Below are 22,004 nucleotides of genomic sequence, written 5' to 3'. Positions count from 1 at the left end.
GTGTATCTGTTGATCAGGGTGATCAAGTGGCAGAGTTCTTTCTTGGAAGAAGGGGCAGTGACACTGGCCTTACTGAGTTCTGAAGCTCTGCTCGCTGAGACGGCAGGTCCTGTATTGTTTCTGAGGTCTGTGCTTGAGTCCTTGCAGAGTTTTAGGGTAAGCAGATCACACTACGCTCAGTAAAAGTTCACGATGTACTATAAATGGCTCACATTCCTGTGTGGCTCAGGCAGCCCCGTCTTCATCTCACTCAAGGAGAACATGTGGCTCCAGCATTGTCAGGTCCTAAAGAGCCTACTAGGGGAGAGTGAGCCATCTTCTAAGGTCCCAGCCCGGCTGCAGCAGCCTGGCCGCAGTAGCGGGAGGAGTGAACAGCTCTTTGTGAGCCTCGGCAGCCTGCTGTGGGGTGCCATATAGTTGATGCTGATAGTTCATCTACTCAGTAATTACACAAGCAGAGAGCTGCAGTGAATTTCCTGGTGATTGTGGAAGCTTCAAACATTATCTTTGGAAGAGACACTTTAATTTAAAATCTTTTTCATAATAGATTTTAAAATGTTTAAATGGAATTTTACCCATTTAGTTATTAAAATACAGTGTACAGAACACATTTTGTTTTGGCTCTTTCAATAGGCCTCTGAAAGAATATTAACACCTTTTCAGGATTTATAACAAGCTCGTGTTGGATGGTAACCTAAGGTTGCAGAACTAGCCGGAGTGAAACCAGAGCACTGGTGAACAACACTGGTGTCTTCGGATGCCCGGGTCTCTAGCTTCCACATTGCTGCAGTTCCTGATTTTTTTTTTTTTTAATTCTGCACTAGAGTGGACTCACATTAACCCTGCATGTCTGGTGTTCACTCGGTGCAGAGAGAGGTTCAGTGAAGTGCGCTTCTCGGCCTGTGTGGAGCAGAGTGCTTTGGGGAACAGGAATGGTTTGTAAGCAATTTTCTTGCTTTTTTTTTTTTTTAATCTTGAGAAGCCCTTTTGCTTTAAGTCTTTGAACTATTTTATTTTAGCTAATGATTTTCATTGATATGACTTACTGAACATGCTCATATTAAACACTCCATATTAAGAAAATTAAGATATCCCTTAATCTGCCCACATATTAAAGTTAGAAGTTTATATAAAAGGAATATAATAAAAGGCTTTAAAAGCCTGTGGTTTTATAGTTTTTTAGAAACCCCTTTTTTCATGAAAGGTAAAAGGCCTACTCTTTGGTAATTTTATTCTACTTAAGCACAGGAACAATCGCTTAAAAAAATCTGTTATTTGATGTCAGTGAAATTAATCTTCCCAAACAAAATTTCCCCGGCTAATGCCTCAAAGATAAACAGAAATCCAGCCACACAGTGCTTTGGCATATTGTTGTCAAAAGTAAACAGTTAAAAAGAGAAATGATTTGCTGGAACGTGAAAGCCTAGCATAGACCTTGTCCTCCTACAGCTCCGTTGCTCGTTTTTGTCCAGAGGAAATGTCTTGGCGTAGACACCATTCACATATGCTTTTAAGCTAAACTTTGCTCCTGCAAGGCCCAGGAGGACTGGTAAATCTCAGGTGAACTCTGAACTTGGTGGTAAGGGCCAGAGACAAGTGTTCCTATTCTAAACACAGTGGCTTCCATGTGACATCCTGGAGTGACATTCCTACTGACTCAAGAATCCCTCTGGAGGGTGGCTTTGCTTTGCAGACACCCGATCAGTCCATAACATTCTGTTGTTACGGCTCTGTCTTGATGGCTACAGAGAGCCACACACTTGCGGGAAAGTTCTAAGAGTGATGGGGCTGCTTGTGACTGGCCTGGGCCACAGCCTCAGCTGTAATGAATGGTCACCCTGTGTGTGCTGTGTGCCTTCTTGAAGCAACTCCAGTTGGAGTTTCATTTAGTTCTGCCCCAGCCCCCTTCCCCAGAACTGGTTCCTTTGAGTCCGGCCTCAGATACTGGCAGTTCCTCAGAGAGAAACAAGTTGTACTGTGTCCAGTAAATAGCTCTTAACATTTGCTTACATGTGTTACGAAAACCAAGGAAACCCCAGAAATTTGTACAAATTCAAATAAATATAAGGGGATAAATTTATGCATAATGTAAACCTTGCCTCTGTTTCTGTATTGTGTGATTCTAAGAAACACCAGGTGAAACGGAAAGCTACCCAGCCGATCTAGGCTGCACAGAGCTATCTCAGACATGTGCCTATTGCTCCAGTTTATGATGCGTTATAAACCACACCCACGCCCAGCTAATAGCACCATTTCCCATCAGGTCTTATGTTGGGAGCAGTGAGACCCCAGATCCTGAATTTCTTGTAATCCCCTGATCTGAGTGCCTACAGCTGCTCTGAGCATGAGACCTTCAGGAGTTCCTGATGGCAGGAGAGTGGTTTCTGGTGGGTTTGGCTGGGGCATGGCTATCTCTATATAATCTGCCCCTGAACACAATAAAGGGGGCATTCTTGGGGAATTCAAGGATGACCCGTGTTGCTGTCTCTACGTCTGTGTGTGTCTGTGTATTTTAACCTCCAGCCCCTTGCCTGAAGCTCAGTAACTGGGTGCTAGCACACAGAGCGCAGACACGGGCGCGGTGCGTGGAGGAAGTCTTATGCGGCCCTCCAGCATGCCATCACTTAGAAGTTGTAACCCACCAATGCAGTGCGCAGTCTCTCAACGTGAAGTGCAAGCATTATAATGGCCTTCACCACCTAATATGCATGAAGTTACCTTTTTATCCAGATTCCTTTGCTATTTTGTTGGGGTGGGACGACTACATGTGGTGTGCACAGAGGTCAAAGGGTGTTGGAATCCTTGGAGCTAGAGTTACAGGTGGTTTGTGAGTTGCCTGGTGTGTGGCTGGGAACTGAACTTGGGTCCTCTGTAAGAGCAGCAAGATCTTTTAGTCAGTGAGCTGCCTCTGCTGCCCCCTTATTAAAGAATCATGGCTAACATTTTTTTTTTTTTTTTTTTTTTTTTTTGGTTTTTCGAGACAGGGTTTCTCTGTGGTTTTGGAGCCTGTCCTGGAACTAGCTCTTGTAGACCAGGCTGGTCTCGAACTCACAGAGATCCACCTGCCTCTGCCTCCCAAGTGCTGGGATTAAAGGCGTGCGCCACCACCGCCCGGCCCATGGCTAACATTTTTGTAACAGTGTCTGGGCTCCAGTGATGCGACACATAGCCTGCCATCCTGGCATGGAAACAATCTCAGAGTGTGCAAGGGAACACGAACAGTTGAGTTAGTGCAACACTTAGGTATGGTCACAGAAATGCAATCTCGTGCTGACCGGATGTCTCAGCTTAAGTTGAGTGAAGAATGTGCGCCTCTGGTTGACAGGCAGTAAACACACCTTTGGCTCTAAGGAGCATCTCTGTACCAACTCAAGGCTTACTGAGTGTCATAGTGCAGTCAGATACCCCACAATAGCACTGCGGCTAGAAGGTGCTGAAGATGAGCAGGTTCCATCTGCTCTTCAGTACAGAGAGTCTTGGCATGTTAACAGAGAGACCTGGCCAGCAGCGTGGCCGCCATCTCTAATCTCCATTGGTTTCCATCGTGTGGCAGGTGGAAAGATCACTTGCTCAGAGGCCAGAGCATAGGCTCTGGAGCAGCTTGAGTGCTGCCCCTCCCTGGTGGAAAATGGAGACTATTTGGCATCATTGTGAAGATCACAGACTTGCAACTACCTGGTCCAAGCTGAAATCTTAGCTCCATGTCTTACTATCATCAAGCTACAATCAACCCTCGAGGCACACATCAGGTTTAGATGGAAAAACCCTGAAAAACAAGAGTGTCTGCTGAGGCAAGCTCAGGTCAAATCCCGGCATCACATTAGTAAGATGGGTTCCGCCGACCATGCACTCTGGTTTAGCTTCATTGTCTGTCACGCCTACCTTCCGTGGCTGCTGTGCCGATGCCGGTGTAAGGAATCTATCATATCGGAGTGGCGGGAGGGGAAGTGGCGAGCAGAATTCCACTCAACACCCTCATCACAGGAGACTGAAAAACGTGCTAGCGACTGCAGACCCCAAGAAGACATCACGGGGATGGAATCTGATAGTGTTAATTGTCAGCTTGATGGTCTAGGATGTCAGCCTCCATGCACGGGCTATCTGGGTTAGGTGCCCACTGGACAAGCCTATGATCAGTTCATTGTGGGAGGGAGACCGCCACCTCGGTTGCACCGTCCTCTGCTGATTTCCTGCACTGCAGAGGGGAAGGCCAGCTGAAGGCCTGCACGCATTTGTCCTGCTATCTGATCGTGGCCAGCTGCTTCAAGATCCTGTTGCCTTGACTTGACCGCTGTCGTAGACTGTAAGCTTGAACTGTGAGCCAGCACAACCTTTTTAATTACAGCAACAGGAAGGGCGTTTCAGATGAGAAAGCCAACCTGCAAAGATTAGAAGTAAATTAACTTATTCTGTCTCAAGTTACCTTAAACTTGATCCTCTTCTCAGAGAGCTCAGGGAGGTCTTTGTTTTGATAATACTTTTGTTCTGGGAAAATTATTCACAGCACTTAAATTTTTATTGGTCTTTAGGGGGTTTATAAGAAATTTAAACTCATATGTTATAATTGGTGTTTTAATTGTTATTATGAGTTTAATGGCATTAAGTTTCCTTTAGAGCCATAAAGAGAATATTTATTCCTGTTGATGCTTAAACAGAATTCCCCAAGGAAATGCAATAATTTCCAAAATGTGCTTGCTTTCTAGCATTTAATACACTTGCTAAGCAGAAAAACTTTGGAGCAACCCCAGGATCTGATAGAACAGTGGGTCTCAACCTGTGGGCCGCAACCGTGGTAGGGGGTAGTCAAAGGACCATTTTCACAGGGGTCGCTTAAGACCAGCAGAAAACACAGTTATTTACAGTGCAATTCAAAACAGTAGCAAGCATTTTCATTATGAATTAACAGTGAAAACAGTTTTATTGTTAGGGGAGGGGGCTCATCACACATGAGAAACTACTAAAGGGTCACAGCATTAGGAAGGCTGTGGTGATATTTTGTTTGTGCAATAATAGATAAAGCTTGCCTGAGGATCGGAGTGTGGAGCTAAGCCACTAGTTAGTCATAGGGGCCAGGCAGTGATGGCTCACACCTTTAACCCAGTACTTGGGAGTCACAAGCCCTTAATACTTTCCTGAGGGAGGTAGAGACAGGAAGGGAAATGGCTGGGCAGAGAGAGGAGTGTAGGGCTGGAGGAGACATTCAGTCTGAGGACTTGTATAGACAGACACCCCATTCAGCTGGAGGATCTTGTCGAGGTAAGAACTAGTGACTGCTCTGCTTCTGTGATCTGTCTGTTTCCACCCCCTAACAGCTGACTCTGGGTTTTTGTCATTAAGACGGATTAGAACTCGTGCTACAGAAGGCTGAGAACCATTGTGATGGAGCCTGCTGAAATTGCCCTGTCATGTTCTGATAACAAAAAGCCTGGTCTAGGGGCTGGAGAGGTGGCTCAGTGGTTAAGAGCATTGCCTGCTCTTCCAAAGGTCCCCGGCAACCACATGGTGGCTCACAACCATCTGTAATGAGGTCTGGTGCCCTCTTCTGGCCTGCAGGGATACACACAGACAGAACATTGTATACATAATGAATAAATAAATAAATAAATAAATAAATATTTTAAAAAAAAAAGCCTGGTCTAGAAGAGCTAGTTCCGGGACGGGAACCAAAAAAAAAAAAAAAAAAAAAAAAAGCTACGGAGAAACCCTGTCTCGAAAAAATCAAAAAAAAAAAAAAAAAGGCGCTTCATGAAGTTGTGACTCTAATCCAAGATCACTGCACAGAATTTTTATCTTTATTTTATTTTATTTTTGGTTTTTCGAGACAGGGTTTCTCTGTGGCTTTGGAGCCTGTCCTGGAACTAGCTCTGTAGACCAGGCTGGTCTCGAACTCACAGAGATCCGCCTGCCTCTGCCTCCCGAGTGCTGGGATTAAAGGCGTGCGCCACCACCGCCCAGCTCAGAATTTTTATCTTTAAATCCACTTTAGTTCATGCTGGAAAATCACAATACACACAAGCAAAATCTGGTAATAAGATAATAATATCACTCCATTTATTTTACATGTTTCCTTTAACATCCTGTGTAGAGACTTGGTAAAGAATGCCCCCTTTTTTTTTCTTTTTGATCGAATTTTAGTTTTAGAAAGAAAACATGAGCTCTTGGAGTTTATTAAGTATTTATGACCGGTTTATTAAGTATTTACTACAAGCCAAGCTTGCACTGAGCTTCCGGCATGGATACGAGGGGGGAGCAATGCTAAGCAAGTGATTCTAAAACAATTGTAAGATGGATGAGCAAAAAATCCTTCAGAACACACCACCATGGCATGGTGAAAAGGGACAGAGAAGATAAAAGCAGTCCAGCTGAGATACCTGGTAGGCCCCAAGTTATCCCCACTGCAGTAGGACCCGCCCTCTAGGCCCCACCCCCACCGAACAGGCCCCGCCCTCTAGGCCACAGGCACCCCGCAGTAGGCCGGCCCCGCCCCTCAGCAGCAGGCCCCGCCCCTCAGGCGGTGCCTTCCGGCCTCCCGCACGCCAGGCATGGAGTTGCCTGCTGTCCCGGGACTCCCGCAGCTGCTGCTGCTAATGCTGATGGCGCTCCAGCTCTCGGCCGGGGACTGCCCGTGCTCGGACGCCGCGCTCTGCCGACCGATCCGCCATCGCCCCGACTTCGAGGTGAGCACTCCCTCTGCCCCTCGGTCTGGCCGAGAGAAGTCGCGGCGCTCACAGCGGCGTTAACCACCCGAGCCTTCCTCTTTTCGGATTCCCTTCCGAGTAGACGGGAACTCTGGGTGCGGCGGTTTCCCTGGCCGCGGCCTGAGCCCGCTAGTGCTCCAGCCTCACGGTTTTCCCAAGGCTGGCTCCTGTTCCCGCCAGCTCAGCCTCCTGCGGCGAGGGTAGGCGATCCGGTTCTCCTGACCTTTACTCTTGTTGCGGATTAGTTCTTTCGTTAAGGACGCTCACCCACGCAGGAGTGGGACAAAAACAAGTATTTGAGTAAACGTTCCTTTAACCCAATCTTAAGACTTATGGAGCCACATAACGAGTTGACAGCGGTAGCTGGACCTAGAGGAAGTCAAAAGAGGTCAGAGTCTAACAAATTTGTGCAAAGAAGGAACAATTCATGGGTCTTAACCTTGTATTTGGTTTTGAGGCATAGATTATTTAAATCCCTGTGTTTGCACACATTGTTTAGAAAAAATAGTGACTGTTTTTGTAGATTCTGCCTACTGTGGAAACCTAACATCCTACAAAGGGAAAGATTTGGATCCATTAACGTTTCTTTGAGCAGTGGTCATGGGCAGCACTCATAGAAAGCTCAGAAGTTAAGATCCTGAGTAATGGGCCTTTTATTCTTGGCCGAATCTGGAAGAGAAGTAGTTGGTTGGCAAAGGATAGTTGTTTACATTTTTATGATCTGGCTGGACTTACCTACTCAGAGATTAGTCAGTTGACTGGTTTCAGCCTGAAGCTCCTCTCCCTAATTAAGTGGTTTTAACAGTCTGATTTATTGTGGTACTCAGTACTTAGTGGGTTATATAGTATTTGTGAGCTTTTTGAATTACAAAGAAACAAAATTCTGCTCACTCATATACTCATAGTAACGAGGCCTTCACTGGCTTTTTGTTTTTTGAAATGGGAAGACTAGATGATGCGACCTCCCTCCCCCTGAATATGTGTGTGTTTGGGGCGGGGGGGGGGGGGGGATACTGGGTCTGAACTGTGCTTTGAGGATGAACACCGTTTGTACTGGCTGCCTTTCCATCAACTCGACACAAACTGGAGTCTTCAGAGAGGAGGGGTCATCAGTTGAGAAACCTGCTGTAGGCAAGCCTGTAGGGAATTTTCTTAATCAGTGATTGACGTGGGAGCCCATCCCTGGGCAAGTGGTCCTGGGGTTATGGAGGAGGGTCATATGTCTATCTGTTGCTTTCATTGGTTAATTAATAAAGAAAGCTGCTTGGCCTGATAGGGCAAAATTTAGATAGGCGGAGTAGACCGAACAGAATGCTGGGAAGAAGGGAAATGAGGCAGTCGCCATAGCTCTACTCTCCAAGATGGACGCAGGTTAAGATCCTTCCTGGTAAGCTACCACCTCATAGTGCTACACAGATTATTAGAAATGGGTTAATTAGGATATGAGAATTAGCCAGTAAGAGGCTAGAGCTAATGAGCCAAGCAGTGTTTAAAAAAATACAGTTTCCGTGTAATTATTTCCGGTATAAAGCTAGCCATGCGGGAGCTGGGTGGGAATGCAGCCCACCGCTCCTCACTACACTGGAGTCTCCAAGAATGCAGGCCGAGCAATCCTCCAGGTTCCTGTGCTGTTCGAGTTCCTGTCCTGACTTCCTGTGAGGATGAACGGTGATGTGGGAGCATGAACTAAATAAACCCTCTCCTCCCCAAGCTGCTTTGGCCCTGGTGTTCATCACCGTAATAGTCACCTAAACACGACACCATTCTCCACCATGCCAGACCCAACACCCTCTTCCTTTGTATTTCCAAGATTGAGAGTGCTTACTGTTTTATCAAAGGCCCTAGATGGGGTTTTTGTTTTTAACAAATTGAATCTTAACTATGAGAAATTAAACATTGGGCCATTCAGTTTCACATTTTGTGTGTAGTTTATTGGATAGTTGCTTGGCAGGAAAAAAATTAACTATGCATAGTTAATTCTAAAGGATAAGAGGGAGGATGAGAGAATTAAATGTTGGCCTTTACGATTATGGTTAGTGCTTTACACAGCCCTTCCCCTCCATCCTCCTGTGGTCCCCAAAATGCTGCTTGAGACTGTCGCCTGACTTATTAATTTTATATGGTTCCATTCTCGTTAGCATTTCTGTGTTGTAGCTGCCTTTGGTTCTAGAGTCTCAGAATACCTAGTTGTAAGGACTTTGACTTCGTTGTCTGCAAATGTTCACTTGTGTATATCTTCCTTTTCATCATGCAGGTTGTAGAAGTCCCCTAACTTGCAGACATCGTGAATTTGTCACCTGACTAGCAGATTCCCTTTATATCGTATCACAGGCTCCTGCATCTCCTTGCATGCCTTAATGCTATTGTAATTAATTTCCTAGGGGACACCTTGGTCTTTCTGTGCCTCTAGTGCAGAGCAAAATGCCTCTCCTACATTTTACTGGAATTCATTCAGAATTTACAAGATCCATAAATTAATACCTTGAGGTAAAAGGAACATGAACAGTGATGCTGTTGTGCCTCTAGAATTATCTTTGACGGGGGAAGGATGCTGGAGGAACAAATTACTTTAAAATTGGACTTGACTGCTACTCTAAGTCAGCTCCATCAAGAGCACACAGAGAAACAACCAACATCTGTGGCTCCATCTGAAACAGGAAGAAGCTGGAGCTCATCAAACTCTGATGTCAGCTGCACTGCTGCCACCTTTGCGGGGCCCCCACTTATGATCTCATCTCATCCACCCCAACACTTCCCTCCTGTGATTCCAGTTTGGGCCCCTTTCTCACTTCAGCAGCAGATTTTTTTTTTAGATGCATTCCTTTTCCTTTAAAAAATCTTTGTGTCCTAACATTAGGTGATGAGGAACGCAGGCAAAACAACACAAAAACCATAAATGTGGAAAGTGGACGGTTTTCTCATTTCAACTCTGTCACAAGCTTTTTGTTTTGTTTTGCTTGTTTGGAAGATATATATATTTAATCGATAGTAAAACCTTAAGTGAACCTCCGTGGCGTCAGACTTCAGAATTGCCACTGATTCTATGTAGAAGTTCACTGAGATACAGTTTGGTGTGTCAGTGGCTACCTTAGTCTAGATGAGTGATGTTCTTAGGTGAGTCCATTATACTAAAGTGTTTGTTCTCTCCATTTCCCTCAGGATGCTAACTTCTCAATAGGGCTGAATTACTGACACAGCCACTCACAGTTTACCCCAGATTAACCATTCTCTGCTTCTTTTCTGTACTTTCTCTAAATCCTAGGTGTCTGCCATAGTAAACATTCATAGTCACTGTGCTCTTTTTGTCTTCAGGCCTTGACAATAGCCAGTGCTTCTTCCAGGCCCATGGAGCCAGCAGTTCCGCTGGTAGCCTGATGTCTTCATCCTGCACTCTGTGCCCAGGGTCCACCACAATACCTGACAGGGAAGTGGTTCACGTATCTGGATGTCAGTATAATAATCTCGGATTCAGTGTTGGTGTCCACCCCTCTTTTCCTGGCAGGTCTTTATATTTGATGTTGGACAGAAAACTTGGAAATCTTATGACTGGTCACAGATTACAACTGTGGCAGTTTTTGGAAAATATGACCCAGAACTTATGTGTTATGCTCATTCCAAAGGAGCCAGAGTAGTGCTAAAAGGTATGTTATTAGCAGACACATGTGCCTAGCCAATGGAAAAAAAGTATGTGTTTTATTTACTATAGTCCTTTTTTATGCCTTTCTTCTTCAAGACCTAAAGTTAATTGTAGATACTGGTAAATCTAGTCCAACAATACTGATCTTTTTATGTATGTATGTATGTATGTATTTATTTATTTGGTTTTTCAAGACAGTGTTTCTCTATAACTTTTTGGTGCCTGTCCTGGAACTAGCTCTTGTAGACCAGGCTGACCTCGAACTCCCAGAGATTCGCCTGCCTCTGCCTCCCGAGTGATGGGATTAAAGGCGTGCACCACCACCACCCGGCTTTTTTTTTTTTTAAGAGTTAAATAAAACCACTTGTTCTTGAGAAAATGTGATTGCCAATTACAGCATGCTGACCTTTATTTCTGGCCTACAAGTGCTGCTTCTGAGAGTGATTTTACTCATAATGACCATTTTGAAGATTAGTCAGCAGTGGCTGCTATTTGGCATACGATTTCTCCATTTGGAAAGCACATTAGAGGCTTAACATTCCAAAGATTATGATGTGTCTGAAAGACATTTTGGGCTTTGTGAAGTAAGTAAATGGCTTTTAACTTTGAAAAAGCATCTGTATAATTATGTCTGTGTCTTCCAAAGGTGATGTCTCCCTGAAGGACATCATTGATCCTACCTTCAGAGCATCGTGGATAGCTCAAAAAGTTAATTTGGCCAAAATACAATATATGGATGGAATTAATATAGACATAGAACAAGAAGTCAATTGCTCATCACCTGAATATGAAGCATTGACGGCTTTGGTCAGAGAAACCACCGAAAGTTTCCATCGTGAGATCGAGGGATCACAGGTAAAAAATATTCATTTTTGTTATTTTTGGATTTTAATCAATATATTCATGAAAGTATGACTTGTGATATCTTAGTTTTATAGTAATGGTGAAGGAATTTCTGCATATACTTCCCAGAACACCTTTTCTGGTGTGTTAATATTAAGTTCCTAAATTTCTAGTAATAACAAAATACAACATGGGGATTGTTTTGTCTACTTAACTGCAGCACTGCAGGCTATGGGGCAGCAGGAAGTCAGAAGGGTCTAAACTGCCTTTTACTAGTACAGAGCAGAAAAAGCAGGCACTAAAATGGAGAAGTAGTGCTGGGGAGTTGCCTCATTCTCTGCAGTCTCTATTATTTGCAAAGCACTCTTGCAGGACTAATGCTGTACAGCCAGTCAGAACTGTAACATCTGAATGTCATTACAGCAGATCCCAACGCAAGGCATCTTGCCAGACAATACGTAAGTAGCAGAGGGCTGCATGCTTCCAGATCAGGGCTGTTAAACATAGCCACATAGTAAGATAACCCAGGGTCTTAAAAAAGAACGAAACCCTAAATACCTGTGTACACATACTAGAGAGTCTTTTCCAGAAATATTCATGAGGCCCTGGGTACAACCTCCAGCACTGTAAAATAAAAAATGGTTACTGTCTTAGTTAGGGTTTCTTTTGCTTTGAAGAGACACCATGACCATGGCAACTCTTACAAAAGGAAAGCATTTAATTGGGGCTGACTTATAGTATTACAAGTTTAGTCCAGGGGCTGGAGAGATGGCTCAGAGGTTAAGAGCATTGCCTGCTCTTCCAAAGGTCCTGAGTTCAATTCCCAGCAACCACATGGTGGCTCACAACCATCTGTAATGAGGTCTGGTGCCCTCTTCTGGCCTGCAGAGATACACATAGACAGAATATTGTATACATAATAAATAAATATTAAAAAAAAAAGTTTAGTCCATTATTGTCTTGGTGAGATACATGGTGGCATGCAGGCAGAGGTGCTGGAGAGGGAGCTGAGAGCTATACATCCTTATCCATAGGCAGCAAAAGAATACGGTGTGTACCACACTAGGTGTAGCTTGAGCATGCAGACATCAAAGCCAACCTCTACAGTGACACTCTTCCTCCAACAATGACACACCCACTCCAATAAGGCCACACCTCCTAATAATGTTACTACCTATGGGCCAAGCATTGAAACACGTGAGTCGATGGGGGGGCCATACCTATTCGAACTACCACACTGAGCAAATTAATGATCCCTATCTTTAAACATTTAAAGTCCTACCGTATGTGATGGTACATGTTTAATCCCAGTCCTTAATTGATAGAGGCAGGAATACTGGGATTTCAAGGCTAGTCTGGGCTACACAGTGGGATGCTGTCTCAATAAAGTCAAAGTATTTATTTAAGTAGGACTCATAAACATTGTCCTTGGTATCCATGAAAGTTGTTTCTGGGACTTTGGATATCAAAACCTATAGATATAAAAGTCATGTACAAAATGGCAAATATTTGATAAAACCTATGCAAAACTGCCCATATACTTTAAATCATCTTTGTATTACTTATAATACCCAATAGAATGTAAATATTACATACATAGCTATGACATTGTATTCTTGAGGATATAAGGGTAAGAAAATATTCATACATGTTCACTATAGACAATTAGCAAACAATTTTTATCTAGGTAGAATCAATGGATGTAGAACTCACCATTATGTAAAATATGTATATTTTGAGTATCTCTTATATATACATGTAATATTCATCCAAGGTAGAGCATCATAAGTACTATAAACCAGTGATTATGAAACTTGCTTTGGATCACATGAGGATGCTAATATTTAAAATTTCTTAACACTAATTCATTGAATGTGGGACAGAGCTTGGGGGACTGCATTTTTACCATTGTGCCTTTGGTGATTCTAGCAGAGCTGGTACAAGACTCATTGGTAAAACTAGAAGACACAGGATGAACATAATGGAGTAGGAAGGAGATTTATGATTTAGACTGGTATGATGGCATCACTCTTGCACTCAGGAAATGTTTGCTAAATGCTTGTTTGAATTTTTTAAATTTAATTTATTTAATCTGTGCATGAATATGTGTGTGTGTGTGTGTGAGTGTGTGTGTGTGTGTGTGTGTGAGTGTGTGTGTGTGTGTGTGAGAGAGAGAGAGAGAGAGAGAGAGAGAGAGAGTCAAAGGACAACTCTGGGGAGTCATTTCTCTCCTTCCACCAGTTCCAGGGAATGAACTGAGGTTTCCACACTTGGTGGCAAGTGCCTTTATCCTGAGTCATCTTGCCAGTTCTGAATAAATTAAAAGATTTAAAAAGGTATATATCATTTATACAGGTTAATCTTGAAATAATACTTGAGAATTCCATTATAAAAAAGAGAGAACAGAACAAAAGATAGACCACTTAAAAAGGAGTCATTCCTGTCATGGCTCAAAGGTTCTTAAGCTACAGATCAGAAAACAAAAATGCCCAAAATAGAGAGCCTTGAGTGGGAAACTGAGCTTCATAAGAATGCAGAGTTAAATAGCTGGAAATGCCTGTGAAGAGTTCTTTCTTCATCCTCGTTCTGAAAGTAGACTCAGATGCTGTGATGGTTTCATGCTTCTTCTATAGGGAGTGACACTATATTAGATGGCGTGGTCTAGTGGGAGGAAGTGTGTCACTTGGGGGCAGGCTTTGAGGTCTCAATATGTCCAAGGTGGTAGATGGTTCACTTCCTATTGCCTGCACATCAAGATGTAGAACTTTCGGCTCCTTCTCTAGCACCATATGTGCATGCGTGCCGCCATGCTTCCCGCCATGACCTGTGAAACTAAGTGTTTTCCTTTGTAAAAGCTGCCATGGTCATGGTGTCTCTTCACAGCAATAGAAACCTAACTAAGACAGATGCCTCATGTGACTTAGCAAGGGGAAGCTGTAAGAGCTAACACTACAACTCAAGGCTTTGCCTTTCCTGTCTCTAACCACTCACTCAAAAGTGTAAGATAAACCATGACAGGCAATTCAAGTGAAGACTCTTTAGTATTCAAGACATAGAAACAGTAACAGAGTAGACTGGAATTTAACTGCTTAGAAGTACTCACTCTGTCAACTACTGCAAGACAGCTCCCATTTTGTAATAAGAGGCAGTGACAAAATGGGTCCAACAGGTAAAAATTTTACTTCATAACCATTTGTTGTAGTACTCATTGAATCACAGGGAAAACTTTGAGAAAGTCTGAAAGTTTTGCTGATATAAGTTAGACAAAATATAAAGACTTTATATAAAGACTCATTTTACTATAATTTGTGTTTACTGGGTGCCTGATTAAGGGGAAACATTTGGTGAGATTTTATAAATTTTTATACAATAAAATGTATTAATATTCTGTTAAGGTAAAAAGATATTTGAAGTGAGTTATCCTGGGTGATCACCATTCAAAGTAAAGGATATTTTATCACCTGTTTCATTTGGCTGTGTCCAGAAAGTAAGATCATTTAAATGATAAGCTAAGCATTTTGAGTTGATGAATGAAGCCCAATTCTCTGGCTGTAATATTGGGTCCACGCTACCATGTCATATAATTATGATTCAGGGACTAACTCAGAATACCTCAGGTAGTACCCCGAGGTAACGTCTCTGTATTTGATTTCTTCTCATGTGGCTTCTTCTTACACTTCTCCAGGGCCCCATCATAGTGTTACTATTGAACCTGCTTCTTTCAGTCAGTGAGTTACCAGCCCAGACTTTGAGAACATCGGAATTTGAAATTCTTTTTCTTTATAGTGCTGTGCTCCTAGTCCTTGTGTATCCAGACACATGCGCAGGCCAGTCCAGTGTAATAACAAAATATATTTATTAGACCTCTTCTACATGCATCCAATCGCATATGCATACATTGTAAGCAGTTCTTTATTCTTTAGTAGAATGAGGCAAGAGAATGATAAAAATCTGGTATAATATACTTTTCCATGTTATATAAAATAATATGCAGTTTTTTTCCCACAGGTAACCTTTGATGTAGCTTGGTCACCAAAGAACATAGACAAAAGGTGCTATAATTACATGGGAATTGCGGGTGCCTGTGATTTTCTCTTCGTCATGTCTTACGATGAGCAAAGTCAGATCTGGTCAGAATGTATTGCAGCAGCTAATGCTCCCTATAATCAGACATTAGCTGGTAAGAATTCAAGAAATGATCACGGGCTGGAGAGATGGCTCAGTGGTTAAGAGCACTGACTGCTCTTCCAGAGGTCCTGAGTTCAATTCCCAGCAAACACATGGTGGCTCAAAGCCATATATAATGAGATCTGGTGCCCTCTTCTGGCATACAAGCATACATGGAAGGAATGTTGTATACATAATAAATAAATAAATCTTTAAAAAAAAAAAAGGAAATGATCACTTGGTAATATTTACTCCAAAACCTCACACACTAAAGTACCTTTTAGTTTTTCAAAATTATTTATATACCTTTTATATAAAAGCTTGCTTTATAAATAAAATATAATAAAATGTATTATAAAATGTATTATACAATAAATAAAATTAAATTGCAATGCTTTAGTATTTACAAAAAAAATTGAAAATTTCATTTATTTCTTATTACAGATCATGGGATAGCTATATTATTATTGATCCTACATTATACTTCAACCAAGTCTAACACTCTTTTCATGTGCCAAGATATTTTTAATATTATGGAATTTAAATGCAGAAATTCACAGCTGGTCAGAGTGCAGACAATAATTGTATATGGACTAAACCACAGATAGGAACTTACGGGAACTGTACCACACACATACACGCGCACGCACGCACGCACGCACGCACGCGGCTCAGGGACCACTTGAGGTAGATAGAAAGGATGTACAAGCCAGAGCTGCAGTGTCTTCCGAGGACTGCACACTCTGAAGCTTGTAGCAGCTGTGACTACCTGCACAGGACTGGCACAAGATCCAGTCAGTCACTGTTCTCATGAGTAGATGGAGTTTGTTCATTCTTTGTGTCCTAAACTACAGGTTACTACAGAATAAGAGCAAGGACATTTCTTATGTAGCCATTAGGAAACATACAGAGTATTTTTAAAGGTGGAACACTTGAGCTTCTAAAAGAAAGTTTGAGTATCACTGCCACAGAGTTTTAAGATTATAGAAGCTTTAGAATCTCAAATATCAAAAATGTTAACAGCTAACACGTTAAATTAGTATGGTTTCTTGCAATTTCCATTTCTCCAATTATATTTTGTGTATTTTGTTATCATATCATCTTCATTGGATATTGTCTCTTATTAAAAATGAAAACTTAGAAAGTATGACATAGGACTTCCAGTTCTTAAGGGATGACTTTTATTATCATAGAAGATGTATCTGCACAAATGTACCTGTTTCTACAAGCTTAAGATTTTCCGTAGTTGCCTAGCTTCTATGTACATATTAACAGATATATAAACAGAATTATGTGGTTTTCTATCCCCTTGTGACTAGGATATATTGACTACATCAAGATGGGCATTAGCCCTAAGAAACTCATAATGGGTATTCCCTGGTATGGTTATGATTATATCTGCTTGAATATATCAGAGGTAAGAACAACTTATTTGTTATGTAGTATTACTCCATTATATATTTTGTTCTGCTTTGAATATGTGAAACTTTAAATAATTTCTGAAATATATTTTGAAGCTAAACTTTTTTTTAATTCTTTAATATGGAAGTTTCTGAATGCCATGCATTTTCATTTTATTATCAATTTAATGATTATTCTGTACATTCAGATAATACTGAATCTTCTAACAGTTTTTATTACTTGTCTCATTTGGATTTTTAAACTTTCTTAGTAATAACATGAACATTTTTGTATTTCTAGGATGACGTCTGCACCATTGCAAAGGTCCCTTTTCGAGGGGCTCCTTGCAGCGATGCTGCAGGACGTCAGGTACCCTACAAACTGATCATGAAGCAAGTAAATAGTTCTGTTTCTGGTAGCCAGTGGGATGAGGACCAGCAAGCTCCCTATTATAACTACAAGGTAAACTGTCATAAACTATGTATGACCTTTACTAGTTTCCATAATTCTGTATTTTGTGGTTATATAGTTGATATTAGTAATTTACCAGTTTTACTGTTTATGTGCATAAATCTGTCTTTGAGTCTGTGTAATCAGGAAATTTAGTTGACTGGGGAACAACCGAAGTTACGTTACTAGTGCAATACTCTGCTTGATCTACTTTCTTTTGAATGTTTATGCATATCACAAACAGGGCTACCTTAATAGCTGACAATTATGCTAAGGTAATTTGCTTTTCAAAGGGCTTTGGACAAAGTAGGTTTTATATTTGAAAGTCTCCATTTATTTCAAAATAGCTTAACAATTCTAATGAGATTCAGAGAGGTGGGAATGAAGCTGAGATTAATAGATGAGTCGTTAAGTTTTTATACTGAAAAGCAGCATTTGTCAATTTTATTTTACAAGTAAAACAAATTTAAGGAATTTTAGAAGAAACAGAAAGACATTGCATAAGAAAACATACATATATCTATATGTATAGCATATACACACATACAAACGTGGACATACATATACATATATGCAATATTAGAACTCTGTTCTGAGAACTGTTAGCATATGCACAGACATGCACATATATGCAAATTGCATGCATGTGTAATGACCAAGCATATTTAGAAAACAGTTGGCTATATCTATTGATCTGGGATTTCTTTTAAAAAAAAAAAGATTTTTTATTTATTCATTTATTATGTATACAGTGTTTTGCCATTGCATGTACATCTGCAGGCCAGAAGAGGGCACCAGATCTCATTACAGATGGTTGTGAGCCACCATGTGGTTGCTGGGAATTGAACTCAGGACCTCTGGAAGAACAGCTAGTGCTCTTAACCGCTGAGCCATTTCTCCAGCCTCCCTGGGATTTCTATTGTATGGAATTATATTAAAATATTTAAGAAATACTGCAATACATAAAGCTGTTTATTTAACATAGAACCTGCTTCAGTCCACTCAGAACAGGGTAGGGGAACAGTATTTTATTGTTATAGTAATCAATTATATATAATTTAAATAAATATATAAAAAATGATAGTATATACTGTCATAGATTGTTTTATAATCATTGGTGTATTTTTTTTTACTAAATGAGAAGATGCAGAAACATATTTTTAAAAATAGATATAATTTCAAGAAAATATTATTTATGGTATACAACCTGCTTTGATATCCATTACATGTGTCTTACTTCAGACAGTTCTTTTATAGTGAGATCAGTTAAAATCAGCAATTGTAAAATATGTAATCCCTTGCTACCTTGCTCTTAGTGATGGTGGTACTTCATCTCTCTGACTTATTTCCTTGTCTGACTAAGTAGTGTGTCATTTGAACGTCTCCCATTCTCCCCAGCCACGTCTTCTGATATAAACACCATTTTAGTTTCTTTGAAAGAATAGATTAGTTTTGGGGTTAAGAATGTTTATTTCCTAGACATACTTTAAAATATTTTTATTCACATGCATTAGTTGCATATATCAATGGGATGTAGAGTGGTTTTCAATGCAATACACAGCATCCAATGATAAAATCAAGGTGGACAGCATTTTTCCTTTGATTTCTTTATGTCTAAAGCTCTTGAACTCTTACTTCTTACTCATGAGCTATTCCTTTCATCTGACTGTGTGTGTTGGTAACCACTATCCAGAACATACTAGTAGATGTCAAATAATTCATGAAACATTTTGGGGAGCCTTGGAGGCCATCTGATGGCACTTTAAGCAACAGTCTATTCTTATGACTATGTTCCTCATTTTCAATCACAGTAAATCAAGTTTCTGTTATATCTGAAAAGAATCATTCAGCTTTTTCATTTGGTTCAGCAATAGCAGCTTCGTCTTGGACTCAATATTCTAGAATGTATATTTTAAGCATGCTTAAACCAATCAATCCACAAAGTAAAAAATGAAGAATCAGATATGCCTTCTTGAATGACTTCACTAAACTGTAATGTACCACAGCCTATTTGCTTATGAAATTACTATTGTTCTTCAAAGTAGACTAATCAAAAAACTAATTCCAAGAGTGCCACCACAGATAAAAACATTACTGTCATTCATTCAGAATTGCCTTTAAGTGGTTTCTTCATGCATATAAAACATATTTTTCACTATAGTTCCGGTTTTTTTCTCCTAATATTTTCCTCCTTCATTTGTTCTTTTGCCTACATCTGGTCCTGTCATTTATTTTTAAATAACCCATGTGTTTCTTGAGAGTGGTACAGGGTACAAGACCACAATCTAGTTCATTGTTCTTGATCAGTTCTGTGCTAAGTCATCCAGGGAGTCCCCTCCAGCAGCCTTTTAGAATCGATTCTGTAAGACCCAGGCAGATGGCACTTTCCTCCTTCACTGCTATTACCTGTTCTTCTGGCCGATTTATCACAGTCGTCATCTGTCGAAGTTGGCACACTTCCAGAAACTGTAAAGAATACAAACAAGCAAACAAGCTGGTTTTAATGGACAGCAGCAGTTTCTCTTTTTAACTTGGCTTGCATATCAGTTACCCAGTGGAATATTAACACAGAGGACAAACAAATATGAATCCTAGCACCTGCCTTAGAAGAATTTGATTCGTTAAGTTTTATGTGGAGTGAGACATAGGGATCTGAACTGTTAGTTGTGTCTTGTATTGTTCTAGACAGGGTCTCACTGTGTAGCTTAGGCTTGCCCTGAACTCATGATCTTCTTGCCTCATCCCTGTGAGCGCCAGGTGCTCATCACCAGACCCTTCTAGAGTCTATAAATGTGAATGCTCCATGATTTACAATGATTCAAGTGAGCCTCTTAGATGACAGTCATTAGAACAGATCAAATAAAGAATCTTAAGACAGGAGGCTCTTAAATAGAAGACATTAGGAGGTTACATTAGGAGGTTAAATTGTTAGATAAATTTTCTGTTGCTCAAGTACCACAAGGTAATATTTAGGAATATCATGTATATAACCATGAAGTAACACAACAGGAAAGTAATGTGCTATAAAATTTTCATTATTTCTTTGCATGCATTTTGAATCCTTGAATTTAAGAACTTTTCCTCTGCTGTACTGAATTCTTTAAATTTCCAATTTACTTGTTTTTGTATAGGATCCCGCTGGCCGTTTTCATCAAGTGTGGTATGATAACCCCCAGAGCATTTCATTAAAGGCAGTATATGTCAAAAACTATGGCTTGCGGGGCATTGGCATGTGGAATGCAAACTGTCTTGATTACTCAGAAGACACTCTAGCCAGAGAGCAAACAAAAGCAATGTGGGGAGCCTTAAAACCATGGTTGTGATGGAGAGAGAGGAGCATCTTTTTGTCAGACTATTAGATTTTTGCAAGAATGAGTTGTATAAGTGAGTCTAATTTCATGCAAAGATAAAAATGTATATTTTTTCATGTTGTCATAACTTACCTATTGGTATACTCAAAAAACGGGTAAGAAATAAATTTTTATTTGAACATAAAAGATACTTAAATACTTCTCTATGTTTCAATATTATAATTTAGTTAGGAAAATTGCTTTCAAAATTTCATGCTGAATATACCGTTAAAAATCATTACTGATTTTAAAAATATGTGTAACTACTAGACAAAAGAGAGTAATGTGGTGGGGAATGAATATGATCAAATTAGGTTATATACATATATAAAATATCAGAATGAAGCCCATTATTTTTTACAATTATTACGTGCTAATAAAAAATTGACAAGAACTCTGTAACTTGAAATGGAAATTAAGGCCTAGTCTTTAAGAAGCAGTTTATGTTGAATTTATTTTCAACAAATCTTAAATTTAGAACCAGGAATATGGTATCTCTTCAGATTCATTAAAATGATTAGACATGATTTTTCTGCTTAACTCCTCATAGTACATATGAATGCTTCATGACATACCCACATTAGCATCACTTAATCCATTAAGAGAGTGCATGAGATAAAAGTATGCATACATATTAAACGTGAGAAGATAATTTGGTAATATTTTAAGCAGTAAATTAGAAGTACCTGCTGTGAGATTTATGTGTAAAATTCTTGTAGTGAGAAGCAGCTGCTGTTGAACTTGATTCTATTCACTGTTTATACTTGTAGTCATTCATGGTCCTTCACTTATTAATACTCATTTCTTGCCTAGTTTTCTTGTTTTTCTTCGACATTTGCAGTTTGCTTTTAAGCTACATAAGAACATTATTCTTACTGTCTTTTTCTAAAAGATCACTTTTGTGAAAATAAATTTCTAAATGTAAAGCAGTTTTAGTTCTCTTTCTCAAAGCAACTAACAACAGTGTTACAGGTCTGGAGAACTGGCTCAGCAGGTAAGAGTTTCAATTCCCAGGTCCACTTCCCCAGAGATCTTTTAACTCCAGTTCCAGGGGATCTGACACACTCATGGTACACAGACATACAAACATCCGTGCATATAAAATTAAATAAAAATACAATAAATCATAACATTATAAATATATATTACTTCCTGAAAATACATAAATTAATAATCTTTTTGTACACTGTGAAGATGTGTTCCTGGGATTAGTTTAATAAAAAGCTGAACAGTCAATAGCTAGGCAGGATTTCTGAGTAGAGAGGACACTGGGAAGAAAAAAGTGAAGCCTCCAAGGACACAGAGCAAGCAAGATTGGCACTACAGATCTAAGGGATAAAATGATACGGCAGAAAGTAAATTAATAGACGTGGGTCAATTTAAGTTATAAGAGTTAAGAAACAAGCCTAAACTATCGGCTGAGCTTTCAAAACTAATAAGAAGTCTCAGTGTCATTAT

The 22,004-nt window shown here is 40.3% G+C and overlaps 2 protein-coding genes across 5 annotated transcripts in view; one reads left to right on the top strand and one right to left on the bottom strand.

The window, feature by feature from the left end:
* The first annotated feature begins 6,527 nt into the window (after positions 1-6,527).
* On the top strand, positions 6,528-20,697 carry Ctbs (chitobiase). The gene is made up of 7 exons (XM_041668508.1): positions 6,528-6,677; positions 10,201-10,339; positions 10,982-11,190; positions 15,187-15,358; positions 16,665-16,762; positions 17,047-17,208; positions 20,328-20,697. The coding sequence occupies exons 1-7, from the start codon at positions 6,543-6,545 to the stop codon at positions 20,517-20,519; spliced, it is 1,107 nt and encodes a 368-aa protein (XP_041524442.1). The 5' UTR covers positions 6,528-6,542; the 3' UTR covers positions 20,520-20,697.
* Spata1 (spermatogenesis associated 1) overlaps positions 15,215-22,004 on the bottom strand; it is a 38,380-nt gene continuing 31,590 nt past the window's right edge. For all 4 annotated transcript variants that reach the window (XM_041668297.1, XM_041668152.1, XM_041668210.1 and 1 more), the window contains 2 exons: positions 19,603-19,662; positions 15,215-15,338 (listed from right to left, as the gene is read on the bottom strand). In XM_041668297.1, the coding sequence (XP_041524231.1) occupies positions 15,310-15,338; positions 19,603-19,662 (89 nt within the window). In that variant the 3' untranslated portion in view covers positions 15,215-15,309. The remainder of the gene's footprint in view (positions 15,339-19,602; positions 19,663-22,004) is intronic.

This window comes from Microtus oregoni, unplaced genomic scaffold (genome assembly GCF_018167655.1).
Source record: "Microtus oregoni isolate MIOR12 unplaced genomic scaffold, Mior012 000000F_ref0000247, whole genome shotgun sequence".
Lineage (NCBI taxonomy): Eukaryota > Metazoa > Chordata > Mammalia > Rodentia > Cricetidae > Microtus > Microtus oregoni.
Note: the sequence above shows the minus strand (reverse complement) of the source record. Positions and strands in the feature narration are given on the sequence as shown.

Bases quoted from the DNA above. Each gene is read 5' to 3' on its own strand.
- Ctbs (XM_041668508.1), top strand. From the start codon at position 6,543: ATGGAGTTGCCTGCTGTCCCGGGACTCCCGCAGCTGCTGCTGCTAATG. The intron at 11,191-15,186 runs GTAAAAAATATT...TTTTTCCCACAG, and splicing joins GTGAGATCGAGGGATCACAG to GTAACCTTTGATGTAGCTTG. The intron at 17,209-20,327 runs GTAAACTGTCAT...GTTTTTGTATAG, and splicing joins CTCCCTATTATAACTACAAG to GATCCCGCTGGCCGTTTTCA.